General features: G+C 42.6%; 1 protein-coding gene across 1 annotated transcript in view; it reads left to right on the forward strand.

The window, feature by feature from the left end:
- The window catches only part of LOC128704758 (aldo-keto reductase family 1 member A1), a 106,213-nt gene that overhangs the window by 79,909 nt on the left and 9,247 nt on the right, over positions 1–17,057 (forward strand). Inside the window, exons 6-7 of the mRNA XM_070079516.1 lie at positions 2,514–2,652; positions 2,855–3,017. Coding sequence (XP_069935617.1) covers positions 2,514–2,652; positions 2,855–3,017 — 302 coding nt within the window. The remainder of the gene's footprint in view (positions 1–2,513; positions 2,653–2,854; positions 3,018–17,057) is intronic.

Here is a 17,057-nt window from a genome sequence, read left to right on the forward strand (position 1 = left end):
TCCTAAAATGGGCCATAACATTGTCATTGTACAGGTTGCCAACACGGCTTGCAGTAGCTGTGTCAGGGTGATTTTCATCTGCAAAGGTTTGCAGTTCAACCAACTTTGCACACTTTTCCTTAATCTTTGAAGTAGGCAACTTCCTCAATTTCTCTCTCCCCTCATCTGAAGCAGTTTCCTCAGGTCTGGCCTCTTGCTGTTGAAGATGATCTTGCAGCTTCTCAGTGGTTAGTTCTTCATTGCCCTCCTCCACCAACTCTTCCTCATTCTCCCCACTAACCTCGAACCCCAAGGACTTCCCCAATGCCACAATTGATTCCACAACTGGCATACGCTTCTCAGGGTTAGCCTCATATCCTTCAAAATCCCTTTCTTTTACACATTCTGGCCACAGTTTCTTCCAAGCAGAGTTCAAGGTCCTCTTAGTCACTCTCTCCCAAGCCTTACCTATAAGGTTTACACAGCTGAGGATACTAAAGTGATCTTTCCAAAACTCTCTTTGAGTCAATCGAGTGTCTGAGGTCACTTCAAAGAACTTTTGAAACATAGCTTTTGTATAGAGTTTTTTGAAGTTTGAAATGACCTGCGGGTCCATGGGCTGCAAAAGAGGAGTGGTATTAGGGGGCAAAAACTTGGCCTTAATGAAGCTCATATCCCCAGAAAGTCCCTCTGCCAAGTCTGAAGGATGACAAGGAACATTGTCTAATACTAGAAGGCACTTAAGGTCTAATTTTTTTCCATTAGGTAATTTTTCACAGTTGGGGCAAATACATGGTGTAACCAGTCATAGAAAAAGTGACCCATGCCTTACTGTTTGCCCTCCACAGCACACACAAATTAGCTTTGAGGACATTGTTTTGCCTGAACACTCTGGGAGTTTCAGAGTGATACACCAATAAAGGCTTCACTTTGCAATCACCACTAGCATTAGTACACATCAGAAGAGTAAGCCTGTCTTTCATAGGCTTATGTCCTGGGAGTGCCTTTTTCTCCTGAGTAATGTAGGTCCTTCTTGGCATTTTCTTCCAAAACAGGCCTGTTTCGCAGCAATTAAACACTTGTTCAGGTTTCAATTTTTCACTGTCTATTTACTCTTTGAATTCCTTCACATATTTTTCAGCCGGATTTAGGTCCGAACTGGTATCCTCACCATGCCTTATCACACTATGTATGCCACTACGATTCTTAAATCTCTCAAATCAACCTTCCTGGCCTTAAATTCACTCGCATCACCACTAGTTGCAGGCATTTTTCTAATTAAATCGTCATGCAACTTCCTAGCCTTTTCGCATATGATTGCTTGAGAGATGGTATCTCCTGCTATCTGTTTTTCATTTATTCACACCAATGACAGTCTCTCAACATCTTCTAACACTTGCGATCTCTGTTTCGAAAACAAACTTGCACCTTTTGCAAGAAGAGCTTCCTTGATTGCTGCTTTGTTGGTCAATATAGTAGCGATGGTTGATTGGGGTTTGGTATACAACCTGGCCAGCTCTGAGACACACACTCCACTTTCTTACTTAGCTATTATCTCTTTTTTCCTTTCCATAGTAATTTTCACCCTTTTTACCACAGGGTTGGCACTAGAAGCTTTCTTGGGGCCCATGGTGATTTATTTTGCAGCTACAAGCACTAAAAACACTGATAATATGAAATGTACCGAATGTATGCTTAGATGCGACCGCACTGGCTTTCTTGTAAACACTGGCATGCACGGGGCAGCTGAGGCCACGCGTGGGACGCATCCTGGAAGAATCACGTGAGGCGAGTTTTTTATCATGAGGCGAGGCAAAATTTTTGCGTTCAAATGCTTCGTATGGCAGATTTAACGTAACGCGGTGTGTTCGTAAGGCGGGGTCCACTGTATTTGTTATACCTAAATCTTCACTCCCATACTTGCTGACATCATTGCCTCAAGCACGAGGCAGATAATGGGATTTATCGTATTACCATTCGTGATGTTGTCAAGACGGCTAACACTATCCTTCATCCGGGCCCCTAGAAAGCAATCCCTCTGTTCTTACTACTGTCCACCAAGCAGAAAGCCCTTTCCATGTACTTAATCTGTCCCCAACAAGCACAATGTTCTGACCTTCCATGATGTAGTTCATCGTGTCTTTCCAAGTAGTCGACTCACATTCATCAGGCAGCAAAGAGAATGGGTTGGAAGTTTCCACAGAAGTCTCCTGGGTCTTCGTCGTTTCCACATTTCCATCTTTTTTCTTTATCCTAAGCATCATTCCATTCTGGAGATGAGGAACATGAAAACTGAGTCATTTAAATTGTGATATCTACACACGTCTGACATAAATGATATGGACTGAGTAACAATGAATGGGTTTCCTGGGTATCCCCTACCTTGTTAGCAAACAGTTGATGCTATGAAAAATGTTTTACTTCTAATATTCAGTTATCATGCTTTACTGATTTAACAACATAAACCTAATAACTCTTTTACACAATTGATATCTTCTAATTTTTCTGATTGAGATTTTTTTCAATTGCATCAGTGGCACGGATTCAACCAGCTGTCTTACAAGTGGAAGTTCATGCATATCACATGCAGAAAAAACTGAGAGGTGTATCTCAGAAGTTTGGAATCCCTGTTTGTGCTTACTCACCTCTAGGTGCTCCCTACCTAAAACTGGAGTAGGTACAGTGTGTATTTATGTCTTTTAAAATTGTTATTGTATTGTAGTCTTTCACACTTAATAATTAATACAATGAAATATAGTGAGTTATTTAATTAGATGAAGCATATCGGAATTCACTGTGATGTTCTTTTTGTCAATTTTTAAGGTATAAAATATACTTCTTGCTTTTTTTAAATTTCATGTAAATTGTCTTACAGAAGCAGTGAACATCCATCTCTTCTGGAGGAGCCAGTAGTGATGAAAATTGCCAAGAGCCACAATAAGAGTGCTGCACAAGTTCTTCTACGCCACTTGGTTCAACATGGAATTATTGTTATTCCAAAGCCAGAAGAAACAGAGCACATTGTAAAAAATATTCAGGTAAGAGACCCTAAGAACATAAGACTGGAGGAACACTGCAGTAGCTTACCATGTAAAAGAACACTTGTGTACAGTACACGTCATTTATTAAAGGAAATGTTACGTCTCAGGTTGCGATTAAGCCACTCGTGGCTGTATAAAAGTGTCTTTTTCCCCAGCTTGTCAATAACACCATAGGATTTATGCACACCTCTGCAAAGATGATGATTTGCATGAATGATGGTGAAAGTGTTTCTTTCTTTTTTGGTCACCCTGCCTTGGTTGGAGATGGCCTACTGACTCTTATTTTACAGTTTCTTTTCAAATTCAATCATTCCAACTTACCGTATTTGAGCAATCCTACATCAAAGCTACCCAACATTTTAACTTCAATAACCTTACTTACCCCTAATGTGTAAGTCCCACTCAGCCAAGTGTCTTCATTCATGTATTTGTCTAGCTTACTTTTTAAACTACTCAAGCTTTAAGCTTCAGCAACTATTTGGCAGATTGTTCGACTCACTCACAACTTTATTACTAAGCCGATAGTTTTCATCATTCTATCTGAATCTAAACTTATATAAATTAAATACATTTTTCAAGTTCTGTCTTGACAGGATATCCAAAGTATCCGATTTCTCCTTTATTTTTTCCCATTTTTCACTTTTATGCCTCAGTCATGTCTTTCAATGGATTAATTTTATAATTCTTCTTTGTATGTCATCAAATGCATTTATCTCCATTATATTGTATGAAGACCAGAAGTGAACTTCATAATCTAAGTGAGAACTTACTAAAGATGTATTGATTTTTATTATAATAAAAAATGATGTGCTAAACCTGCCAGGGTCATTCAGCACAGCAGGGCAGGGAAGGGTATAGGGTATTGGTTAGCAAGAGGGAGAGGTAGAAAGGGATGTGAGTAGTGCTAGAGGCAGCAGCATCAAAGTTTGTACAGTAAATCAGTTGCTATCAAAAAGTCATTGAGAGAGTCTGGGTTAAAGGAGGGTCCATCAGCAAGGAGGGAAGATAAAGTAAGTGCATTACAGCAGTGACGACGTCGGAGGTAAATTCTGTGTGCTCGTTGATAGAGTAGACACTCCAACAGAATATGGCTACCAGAAACTGGAACCTGACAATTCACACAGAGTGGAACAGGGCACCTCGCCATGAGATACCCGTGAGTAAGACGAGTGTGGCCAATGCAAAGATGGGAGAGTTTAGTCTCCCGACTTCGACAGTGATGGCAAGAAGATGGCCAGAAACCTATACTTGTTTTGTAGCACATCTGACCAGTGTTGTTACCAACGGTTGCGGTGGGTAGAAATCACCGCAACATTGTCTGTGAATGGAAGACCTCTATATGAAACTGGAAGGTCATGTACTGCTGACCGCGCAGCAGTGTCTGTCTGTTCATTGACCTGTTCGTCAGCATGACGGAGGACCAAGCAAAAAACAATATCTTTGTGCACGCTAGAGATACGGCGTAACCAAAGTTGGATAAATATAACCAGCGGATGAGGTGAATCAAATCTTCATATAGACTGTAAAGCGCTAAGGGAGTCTGAAATTACCACAATTGGTAACACAGGCATAGATGCAATACAGGTAAGTGCTATGAGAATTTCATACAATACAACTGTAAAAATGCTAGCTGAGGCTAATAAATGCCCTTGTACAATGCTGTTCAGAAACACTGCTGCAAATTCGGCACCATCAGAAGACCTGGAACTCTCGGTGTACACTGCAATGACATGAGAATGAGATGGGAAGTGATTGAGAAAAAGAGAGCGCGAAGGAACAGTAGGTATTTGGGCTTTTGCACTTGGCACTGGGGACGGAGTAAACAAGGGAGACGAACGTATAAGGAACTTCTATTTACATCCGTTATCATCTTATATGTGGGAGGATTGTGGAGGTCATGAGAGCAAACAAAATAGCATAGGCAATGAGCATCATGCCAATCGGTCAAGGATGGAATATTTGCTTCTGCAAGTATTCCATCCTAGAAAGAGTTGCAGGAGAGACGGCTGGCTACATCTATTTGCCATAATCTAGTTTCAATGAAATTAGGGCAGAATGCGGTCAAAGAAGAGTTCTACAATCAACCCCCATGAAAGATGAGTGAAGATTTTAAGGAGGTTCAGCCGGCTACGACAAGTTGCCTTCAAGGAGGTAATGTGAGGTTTCCAGGATAACCGATGGTCAAACAGAAGGTTGAGAAACCTGACAGTATCACGTTCTGGGATACGCAACCCATGCAGGTACAATGAATTTTCTGGGACGATGAGACAACTAGTGAAAGTAATTTGGTGTGTCTTAGTACTAGACAATTTAAACCTATGAGCAGTGGCCCAATTGGAAACAAGATTGACTCCATGCTGGAGACAAACTGCAATGAAGCGACAGTCAGTACCTGTACAAGCCATAGCAAGGTCATCAACATAGAGTGAAGACTAAATATTAGATGGCAGAATAAATGTCAGATAATTTATAGCAAAAAGAAAAAGTGTGGTGCTCAGGACACATCCTTGCGGGACACCTTCAGCTTGGACAAAGTCCTGGGAAAACATATTATTAACCCAAACATGTAAATGTCTCTCAGATAAGAAGGTCATAGAGAAAAACGACAGATTGCCTCAGAGGCCTAAGGAATGAGTTTGGGTCAAGATGTTATATCTCCAATTTGTCTCGTATGCCTTCTCAAGATCAAAAAAGATGGCAATAACCGAGAATACCTGCCTGAGGTGTGAAGTATAGAATTTGAAGCCACGGTTAAGACTGAGGTCGAGAATAGGTGTAACAGCTCATCAACAGAGGATGAAGAAGGAACATCACTAAAAGCAGTTTGACACAATAACTGGTCCCAATGCACTCGGTCAAATTGCCAGCATGGGTGACGAAGGGGTGGAGAATACGAATGAGAAGTAAAAAGGATTGGATAATGATCACTATCATGTAAGTCTGGGAGTATAAACCAGGTAAAGTCTAGTACAGTTGAGGAAGAGCAAACTGAGACATCGATGCAAGGGAGAGATCAAGTAGGAGAATCAAAATGGGTGGGAGCACCTATATTTAAAATATGGAGAGGGAGAGAAGTGAGAAGAGCCTCTAACTGAATGCCACGAAAGTCACTATGAGAACTCCTCCCCCCAGAGGAAATGGTGAGCATTAAAATCGCCGAGTAACAAAAGTGGTGGCAGTAAGGAAGAAACCAGAAATGCAACATCTGAGATAGATAGTACCCGAGGAGAGATACAAAGAACAGACTGTATACCACTTATTCGCCTAGATGCTTGCTGCAGTGTAATGCAGCAAAGTATGAACAAAGAACTGGTGGTATGGGATACTGGTGCAAATAAGAAGTGCACTGTCGTTGAAGGTTCCATCGGGAAAAAGATCTGATGAATATAATAAAACAAAGCCCGAGATTGGATGGATAACAGCGGATCGTAATTTGTGTTCTTGTAAATAAGCACAGACAGGGAAAAACTGGAAGAACAACACCTGAGGCTCACTCCGGTTACCTCTGAGGCCTCGGATATTCCACTGTAAATAAGCCATGATTTGCCAAGAGAAGGATACAAGAAATTTGGAGGAAGAGGTTAGAAAAGTCCACATGTGGTGGCAGGGAAAAACGAACAAGCTGTGAAGGGTTGGAACACTGTGATTGCTTCAAGAGTTTCAGAGGACAAGGACGTAATATGTGAAATGATATTGGAAACAGGGGGAGGAGGGTAAGTAAAGAGCAGTTCGACGACAGAAGTTACCAATGTAGGGGGGGGATGAGAGGTTAGAGGTAATTGGAGAAGAAGGTTGGGAAAGAACAGGAGAGGAAAAAACTTAGGAGGGAACAGGAGAAGAATGTACGTACTGTATATGGGGGAGGATGTACCTTTACACTAACAACAGAACAAGTAAGAGGTAAAGATCCAGGTACTGAGACTAGAAGTGAAAGAGATTTAACCTTTGGGGATTTGTTGGACCTTCAAAAAGTAGAGAGGTGAGGGGGATGAGCCGGTGTGCAAGGTCATATAGACATAGAAGCTTGCATGTGAGATGCAGATTGGAGACCAGTAGGAGAATGGAGACCAGTAGGATGGGTGAGCTTCATGACAATTAAGGCAGGAGGGAGGTAAACCACAAATTGTATTTGTATGGTCATCGGCACCACAGACTGGGCATTCAGCCATGGACCTGCAATATTTTGTCGGGTGTATGGGTAACCTGTCGAACTTGCAAATGGTGTCCCTCAATATTAACCAATGATGGAAGCTTATGGAAGTCAAAAATTAAGAGAGCTACATTGCAGGTGTACCTGGAGTTTACCTGGACAGAGTTTCGGGGGTCAACGTTCCCGCGGCCCGGCCTGTCACCAGGCCTCCTGGTGGATCAGAGCTTGATCACCATGCTGTTACTGCTGGCTGCACGCAGTCCAACGTACAAGCCACAGCCCGGCTGGTCAGGTACCGACAGCCAGGGGTCTATTGGTAATCCCCCTAATGTATGCTGGGAGGCAGTTGAACAGTCTCGGGCCCCTGACACTTATTGTTTTGTCTTTTAATGTGCTAGTGACACCCCTGCTTTTCATTGGGGGGGATGTTGCATCGTCTGCCGAGTCTTTTGCTTTCGTTGTGAGTGATTTTCGTGTGCAAGTTCGGTACTAGTCACTCTATGATTTTCCAGGTGTATATAATCATGTATCTCTCCCGCCTGCATTCCAGGGAGTACAGGTTCAGGAACTTCAAGCGCTCCCAGTAATTGAGGTGTTTTATCTCCGTTATGCACTCCGTGAAGGTTCTCTGTATATTTTCTAGGTCAGCAATTTCACCTGCCTTAAAAGGTGCTGTTAGTGTGCAGCAATATTCCAGCCTAGATAGAACAAGCGACCTGAAGAGTGTTAGGTAAGACACATATACAACAGTTAGGTATCTTTATTACGAAACGTTTCGCCTACACAGTAGGCTTCTTCAGTCAAGTACAGAAAAGTTGATAGAAGCAGAAGATACTTGAAGACGATGTAATCAGTCCATCACCCTTAAAGTTTTGAGGTGGTCAGTCCCTCAGTCTGGAGAAGAGCATTGTTCCATAGTATGAAACAATATGGAGAAGAAGTGACAGGATGGAGCTTTTTATAGCGCCAAGAGGTGAGACGTAGGCCACTAGGAGAGGTAAGAACTCAGATGTTGAGAGGTCAGGTCCCTCTCAAATCCAGCCAATCTCACTAGTGGAAGTTGTCGAAGTTGATTGCAGGTCTGTACCAAGATACCCTTGTGTTAACACAAGGGTATCTTGTTAACACAAGGGTATCTTGGTACAGACCTGCAATCAACTTCGACAACTTCCACTAGTGAGAGGGGCTGGATTTGAGAGGGACCTGACCTCTCAACATCTGAGTTCTTACCTCTCCTAGTGGCCTACGTCTCACCTCTTGGCGCTATAAAAAGCTCCATCCTGTCACTTCTTCTCCATATTGTTTCATACTATGGAACAATGCTCTTCTCCAGACTGAGGGACTGACCACCTCAAAACTTTAAGGGTGATGGACTGATTACATCGTCTTCAAGTATCTTCTGCTTCTATCAACTTTTCTGTACTGGACTGAAGAAGCCTACTGTGTAGGCGAAACGTTTCATAATAAAGATAACTAACTGTTGCATATGTGTCTTACCTAACAACCTGTCGGTATTTTATACCATTTTAATGTTCGACCTGAAGAGCGTCATAATGGTCATGGCATCCCTAGTTATGAAGGTTCTCATTATCCATCCTGTCATTTTTCTAGCAGATGCGATTAACACAATGTTATGGTCCTTGAATGTGAGATCCTCCGACATGATCACTCCCTGGTCTTTGACGTTGGTGTTTCGCTCTATTTTGTGGAAGGAATGTGTTTTGTACTCTGATGAAGTTTTAATTTCCTCATCTTTACCACATCGGAGTAATTGAAATTTCTCATCGTTGAACTTCATATTGTTTTCTGCAGCCCATTGAAAAATTTGGTTGATGTCCGCCTGGAGCCTTGCAGTGTCTGCAATGGAAGACACTGTCATGCAGATTCGGGTGTCAACTGCAAAGGAAAACACGGTGCTGTGGCTGACATCCTTGTCTATGTCAGATATGAGGATGAGAAACAAGATGGGAGTGAGTACTGTGCCTTGTAGAACAGAGCTTTTCACCGTAGCTGCATCAGACTTTACTCTGTTAACTACTACTCTTTGTGTTCTGTTTGTGAGGAAATTATAGATCCATCTACCAACTATTAGTGTTATTCCTTTAGCACGCATTTTGTGTGCTATTATACCATGCTCACACTTGTCGAAGGCTTTTGCAAAGTCTGTATATATTACATCTGCATTCTTTTTGTCTTCTAGTGCATCTATGATCTTGTCATAGTGATTCAGTAGCTGAGACAGACAGGAGCGACCTGCTCTAAACCCATGTTGCTCTGAGTTGTGTAACTGACGAGTATCTAGATGGGTGGCAATCTTTCTTCTTAGGACCCTTTCAAAGACTTTTAAGATATTGGATGTTAGTGCTATCGGTCCGTAGTTCATTGTTGCCCCCTTTGTGGAGTGGGGCTATGTCTGTTGTTTTTAGTAATTGTGGGACGACCCCCGTGTCCATTCTCCCTCTCCATAAGATGGTAAAAGCTCGTGATTGGGGCTTCTTGAAGTTCTTGATGAACACGGAGTTCCATGAGTCTGGCCCTGGGGCAGAGTGCATGGGCATGTCATTTATCGCCTGTTCGAAGTCATTTGGCGTCAGGATAATATCAGATAGGCTTATGTTAACCAAATTCTGTGGCTCTCTCACAAAAATTCATTTTGATCTTCGACTCTCAGTCTGGTTAGCGGCTTGCTAAAAACTGAGTCATACTGTGACTTGAGTAGCTCACTCATTTCCTTGCTGTCATCTGTGTAGGACCCATCTTGTTTAAGTAGGGGCCCAGTTCTGGATGTTGTTCTCGACTTTGATTTGGCATAAGAAAAGAAATACTTTGGGTTTCTTTCGATTTCATTTATGGCTTTTAGTTCTTCCCACGATTCCTGACTCCTATAAGATTCCTTTAGCTTAATTCGATGTTTGCTATTTCTCTGACCAGTGACTCCCTACGCATTTCAGATATATTGGCCTATTTTAGCCGCTCTGTTATTCTTTTCCGTCGCCTGTAAAGGGAGCGCCTGTTTCTTTCTATTTTACATCTACTCCTCCTTTTTCTTAGAGGAATAAGCCTTGTGCATACATCGAGTGCCACCAAGTTAATCTGTTCTAGGCATAAGTTGGGGTCTGTGTTGCTTAGTCTATCTTCCCAGCTTCTATCGTTTAGGACTTGATTTACTTGGTCCCACTTTATGTTCTTGTTTTTGAAGTTGAATTTAGTGAAGGCTCTCTCGTGACTAATCTCATTTTGTCAGTTTTGGGCTTCGCGCATATATGTCTGAACCTCGATTATGTTGTGATCTGAGTATATTGTTTTTGATATGGTAACACTTCGTATCAGATCATCATTGTTAGTGAAGATGAGGTCTAGTGTATTCTCCAGTCTAGTAGGCTCTATTATTTGCTGGTTTAAGTTGAATTTTGTGCAGAGATTTAAAAGCTCGTGTGTGTGAGTTTTCATCAGAGCTGCCTCCTGGTGTTATTACTGCAACAATATTATTTGCTATATTCCTCCATTTTAGGTGCCTTAAGTTGAAATCCTCCAGGAGCAAGATGTTGGGGTCAGGAGCTGGAAGATTTTCCAAACAGTGGTCAATTTTTAACAGCTGTTCCTGGAATTGCTGGAACGTTGCATCTGGAGGCTTGTTGACTACCACAATGACTAGGTTTTGGTTCTCGATCTTTTCTGCTAAAACTTCCACTACATCATTTGAGGCATTAAGCAGTTCTGTGCAAACAAGTGACTCTGCAATATACAGGCCAACCCCCCCCCCCTTTTGCCTGTTCACTCTGTCGCATCTGTATAGGTTGTAACCTGGGATCCATATTTCGTTGTCCAAGTGATCCTTTATGTGGGTCTCTGTGAAAGCCGCGAACATTGCATTTGCCTCTGCAAGTAGTCCACGGATGAAAGGTATTTTGTTTTTCGTTGGTGGCTTTAGACCCTGTATATTTGCAAGTAAGAATGTCATCCGACCGGTGGTATTAGTGGTACTGGGGGGGTCACTTTTTTTCCTGCATTAGTATCAGTATCTGTTGGTTTGGAGTGGAGGCCATCGACTGTGGTTCCTATCCAGAAATGACTGGATTTGGCATACGAATTTTGCCATTTCCTGCCAGTTTTTTTCTTTCCTGGCACTAAAAAACCTCTCCCTCTTGAGTGGCTGTGGCTACCCAGGTTTTCTCATGGCCTGGATGTTTTGTATCTTTTTGTCCCCTTTGGATGGTGTGCCTGGCAATTTAAGTTACAACACAGTCTTTCCTGTACTGAAGAGGGACACATTTCAGGGTGAAAAAGCTTACAGGAAGTGAGTTTGCATTTTTCTGTTGTCATATGGGCATGACATTTTCTAGGGTGGTCATAGTTGCACGTCCCATCTGTTTTTCCATATTTCCCATGCCTGCAGATACCAAGTGCATAGTATGTGCACAGGCTTGGTTTCCGTTTGCCTTGGGTTTCTGTGACTGTATTCCCTGTTGGTGCATGTTTACTTGTCTCATTCCTATCCTCACTAGTACTAACAATGGAGCTCTCACCAGTTGTTTCTGGTAATATATCCTCACTATTGCTAGTGGAGTCCCCTTGTTTCCTATCTCCTGTGGAATTACTAGTTGGTAATATTGGATTTATCTTGTCCTTGACTACACTTGTTTCTCCACTACAGCTCCTGTCTCCCTCGAGATCATTTATATGCATTCCCTCATGCGTACATTTACTGTCTAGCTGGACAGCACCTCCATTCTCACCATTACTGTCTCCCAGGACAGCACCTCCAGCTTCACCATTGCTGTCACCCAGGACAGCACCTCCAGCCTTAGAGTTTCTGACTACATGGCCAGCAACAAGGGCGATACCATCCAGCCCAGACTTCTTATTTTCCCATCTGTTATAGAATGCTTCCAGGTTTTCTATAAAGGCTGCTTTGATGTTATCCTCTTTTAATACCAATGTGATTTTAGTCCACAGATTGATCTCATTTGGGCATAACCAAAAACACTTCCCTGATTTAATACTGCTTGTAGATAGTTCTTGGATATCTGCACAAGGGGCGTGACACCAATTTTCACAATAATGGCAAATAATCCATGAGGAAGCCCGTTTGTTTGATTGACTGCAGACTACACTGAGCTTCATAATGTGATTTGAATGGATGATTTACTATAGTTCTACTAGTAACCCCTTGAATATTCTACTAATAACTTCCTTAAAGTGAAGATCTCGCTATTTGTATTTCTATTTCTAACTGTACTTATATATAGGCCAGCTTACCAGTGTACGTTCCTGTTTTATATTTATTGTTTGTGTTTGATAAGGGCGTCTAAAACCCCGTCTGTTTGGAGTCTGCTTTATTGTCCAACGAATCTGCTTGAAACTGGTCAAGGGTTCGGACCAGTCAGGGGTTCGGAACCAGTTGGATCTGATCAGTGGGTCACTTATTTAAAACATATCTGGTCGGTGATTTGGGCTAACACATGAAGGAACTACTGGAAATTATTTAACCGAGTAATATGTGATTAGGTTGATACAAAAGTATAACTTGCGTGTTGAAGAGCCGGTGATTGCTAGCAGCTCCTACAATGACGAACAGTCGAGACCTTTATTTGCAGCCTGATGGATTATCGATCACTGTATCTAGCTTTTCTAGTTTTTTTACCGTCTCCACCACAACAAATGCTATATTATCAATATAGATGATTGGTGGAATTATTGGAGGAAAGACGCTTTTTCTGGAGTGATATTTGCTTTTCATTGTGTATATTAGGACCGCTGGTAGCTACAGGTTATATGAATTTCACTGTATAAGTCTGGTATTTCAAGAATGAAGAAAAAACTAATGATGGTCACTCCAATCCACTAAGTACCATTATATTACTGGTTAGTTGCTACTACAACACTGTATTCTCCTATTCACTTGTATCACTAGATTATATGTGAGGTACACTAGCAGGCCAGGAAGATTATATATGAGGTACACTAGCAGACCAGGAAGATTATATGTGAGGTACACTAGCAGGCCAGGAAGATTATATATGAGGTACACTAGCAGGCCAGGAAGATTATATATGAGGTACACTAGCAGGCCAGGAAGATTATATATGAGGTACACTAGCAGACCAGGAAGATTGTATGTTAGGTACACTAGCAGGCCAGGAAGATTATATATGAGGTACACTAGCAGGCCAGGAAGACTATATGTGAGGTACACTAGCAGACCAGGAAGATTATATGTGAGGTACACTAGCAGACCAGGAAGATTGTATGTTAGGTACACTAGCAGGCCAGGAAGATTATATGTGAGGTACACTAGCAGACCAGGAAGATTATATGTGAGGTACACTAGCAGGCCAGGAAGATTGTATGTGAGGTACACTAGCAGACCAGAAAGATTATATGTGAGGTACACTAGCAGGCCAGGAAGATTATATATGAGGTACACTAGCAGATCAGGAAGATTATATGCGAGGTACACTAGCAGGCCAGGAAGATTATATGCGAGGTACACTAGCAGGCCAGGAAGATTATATGCGAGATACACTAGCAGGCCAGGAAGATTATATGCGAGGTACACTAGCAGATCAGGAAGATTATATGCGAGGTACACTAGCAGGCCAGGAAGATTATGTGTGAGGTACACTAGCAGACCAGGAAGATTATATATGAGGTACACTAGCAGACCAGGAAGATTATATGTGAGGTACACTAGCAGGCCAGGAAGATTATATGCGAGGTACACTAGCAGGCCAGGAAGATTATATGTGAGGTACTCTAGCAGACCAGGAAGATTATATGTGAGGTACACTAGCAGGCCAGGAAGATTATATGCGAGGTACACTAGCAGATCAGGAAGATTATATGCGAGGTACACTAGCAGGCCAGGAAGATTATATGCGAGGTACACTAGCAGGCCAGGAAGATTATATGCGAGATACACTAGCAGGCCAGGAAGATTATATGCGAGGTACACTAGCAGATCAGGAAGATTATATGCGAGGTACACTAGCAGGCCAGGAAGATTATATGTGAGGTACACTAGCAGATCAGGAAGATTATATGTGAGGTACACTAGCAGGCCAGGAAGATTATATGCGAGGTACACTAGCAGGCCAGGAAGATTATATGTGAGGTACACTAGCAGATCAGGAAGATTATATGCGAGGTACACTAGCAGGCCATGAAGATTATATGCGAGGTACACTAGCAGGCCAGGAAGATTATATGCGAGGTACACTAGCAGGCCAGGAAGATTATATGCGAGGTACACTAGCAGGCCAGGAAGATTATATGCGAGATAAGATAAGATAAGATAAGATTTCGTTCTGATTTTTAACCCCGGAGGGTTAGCCACCCAGGATAACCCAAGAAAGTCAGTGCGTCATCGAGGACTGTCTAACTTATTTCCATTGGGGTCCTTAATCTTGTCCCCCAGGATGCGACCCACACCAGTCGACTAACACCCAGGTACCTATTTGCTGCTAGGTGAACAGGACAACAGGTGTAAGGAAACGTGTCGAAATGTTTCCACCCGCCGGGAATCGAACCCGGGCCCTCCGTGTGTGAAGCGGGAGCTTTAGCCACCAGGCCACCGGGCCACAATACCAGGCCACTGAGGTACACTAGCAGGCCAGGAAGATTATATGCGAGGTACACTAGCAGGCCAGGAAGATTATATGCGAGGTACACTAGCAGGCCAGGAAGATTATATGTTAGATACACTAGCAGGCCAGGAAGATTATATGTGAGGTACACTAGCAAACCAGGAAGATTATTAAAACAGCTGACCTGTGTGGTAGGTTTCTGGCGACTTCTGGCACCTGCCTCTTTAAGCCTATCACTACAGTTACAATTACACCTGTTTTAAATGACACTTTAGCATTTATTATCTATATATTAGGGTGCCACTGTAGTATACACTATACACTATGTATACACAATATTATCAGAGAGACTTTCTTTCCTCTGACTAAGTAAAGCTCTAGTATTATTATTATTTTGCACACGGCACACTAGGCCTGTGATTCCCCTCTGGCAGTATACTCTGCTAGGTATTGCACACTAATTCTCCTTTATGATTCAGTAGATACTATTTTCTCCCCAAGATTGGTTCCAAGCGCTAGAGGGATGTATCGTATAGGATCGATGGCACAAATTAAAGTTCTAGCACGTAAGAGTGATCGTGGAAACACGAGAAAACACGGAGCACAACGAGGCACTGCTATATGGACTTACTGCTTTAAGGATCGGGAGGTCTTGGAGCTCATGCTGTTCCAGACTGTCATCATCACATGTCAGGAAATTACGTTGCACAATGTTATGTGGTAGAATGACAGTACCACTACAAGAATTGAGAGAATGATTTTTTTAATTGTTACAGGAATGGCATCTATGGCTGTAAGAAAAGAAAGATCGTGAGCTTGGCTAGGATTCTGTACTGTGACGATGTGTGCACTGCTCTTGAGAGCATGAAACGGAATATTATGACCAACATGGCATATAAGCACATGGTTGATGCTATGATCAGAAAGGTATTTTGAAGATGTCGGTTGTAGAGTGAAAAACTTTGTTCAATGTGTATTATGATGCATAGTATGTGAAGGAAGTGATTGTCGTGTTGGTCTTTTATGAGTGGAATGAGAGGCAGTCGATATAGTGTGATCAGAAGAAGGTGGTGGTTGTTTAGATACAGGACTGGTCCATTTTGAGGTGGGAACGTGATCTGAAAACCGTCACACCGCATGGGGAGAGGCCAAAAGCATAGTCAAAAATGTGTGGAGGTCGGATGTGTCAAAGAAGTTAGGCAGAACCTCTGTATTCGGAGAGTGAGACAAAATGTCAGCCACGGTAGATGCAGTTGTAGAAATGTCTGAAGAATGGTCCGATAACAAGGGAGGATCGTCAGAGGGTACTGCTACAGGAAGGGATCCAGGAGGAGGAGGTACATGAACTTATTACTCCATGGTTAAGTCTCTCTTTTATTTTGTGTTTTTTTTTAATAAAAGATTAAGGGGAACGTTGAGAGGTAACACCCAAGAGAACATCCTCCACACAGCCAGTAGTGCAGATGCGTCATGGAACCCTTGCCATACCCTACCTTCAAGCCAGTAAACCAGCAGTCTGGGACAGCAACCTCACATCTACCGAGCCACCTCAGCGGACAAAAGGGAGGGCGGTCAGAAACCCGTCACAAAGCACACCTCTTTCGGTCACCACCACCTGGAATCTGACATGCAGCTTCCAGAGATATACCTGTTAAATGAAAGAAACCCATGCCTTTTCCCAGTAGACCAGATTATTATTATTATTACAGTCAAAAAGAAGCGCTAAACCACAAGGGCTATACAGTGCTGCAGGGAAGGAAGGAAGCGAGGGTATCAGGTGGCAGAAGGGAGAGGGATGATTACTAGGTTACAGAGAACAGTGGGGCAGTGGATAGTGAAGTGGTAGACGGTAGCAAGAGATTGAGGTAGAAAGGGCTGAGGGGAGTGCAGAAGGTATCATCATCAGAGTTTGTGAAGTAAATCAGTCGTTGTCAAGAAGTCAATGAGAGAGTCAGGATTAAAGGAGGGTCCATCAGCAAGAAGGGAAGGTGAAAAGAGAGTAGTAAAGCGGAGACGATGTTGGAGGTAAATTCTGCGTGCTCGTTGATAGAGAGGGCAGTCTAACAGAAAGTGGCTAACTGATACTGGAACCTGACACTTCTCACAGAGAGGAACAGGGTGCTTCTCCATGAGATACCAATGAGTAAGACGAGTGTGGCCAATGCGAAGATGGGAGAGAGTGATCTCCCGACCTCGACACTGGTGACAAGAAGACGGCCAGTAACCTATACTCGGTTTAATAGGCTGAAATTTGTTACCGAGCAGAGTAGACCAACGTTGTTGTCAACAGGTGTGAAGGTG

Source organism: Cherax quadricarinatus, chromosome 99 (assembly GCF_038502225.1).
Source record: "Cherax quadricarinatus isolate ZL_2023a chromosome 99, ASM3850222v1, whole genome shotgun sequence".
Lineage (NCBI taxonomy): Eukaryota > Metazoa > Arthropoda > Malacostraca > Decapoda > Parastacidae > Cherax > Cherax quadricarinatus.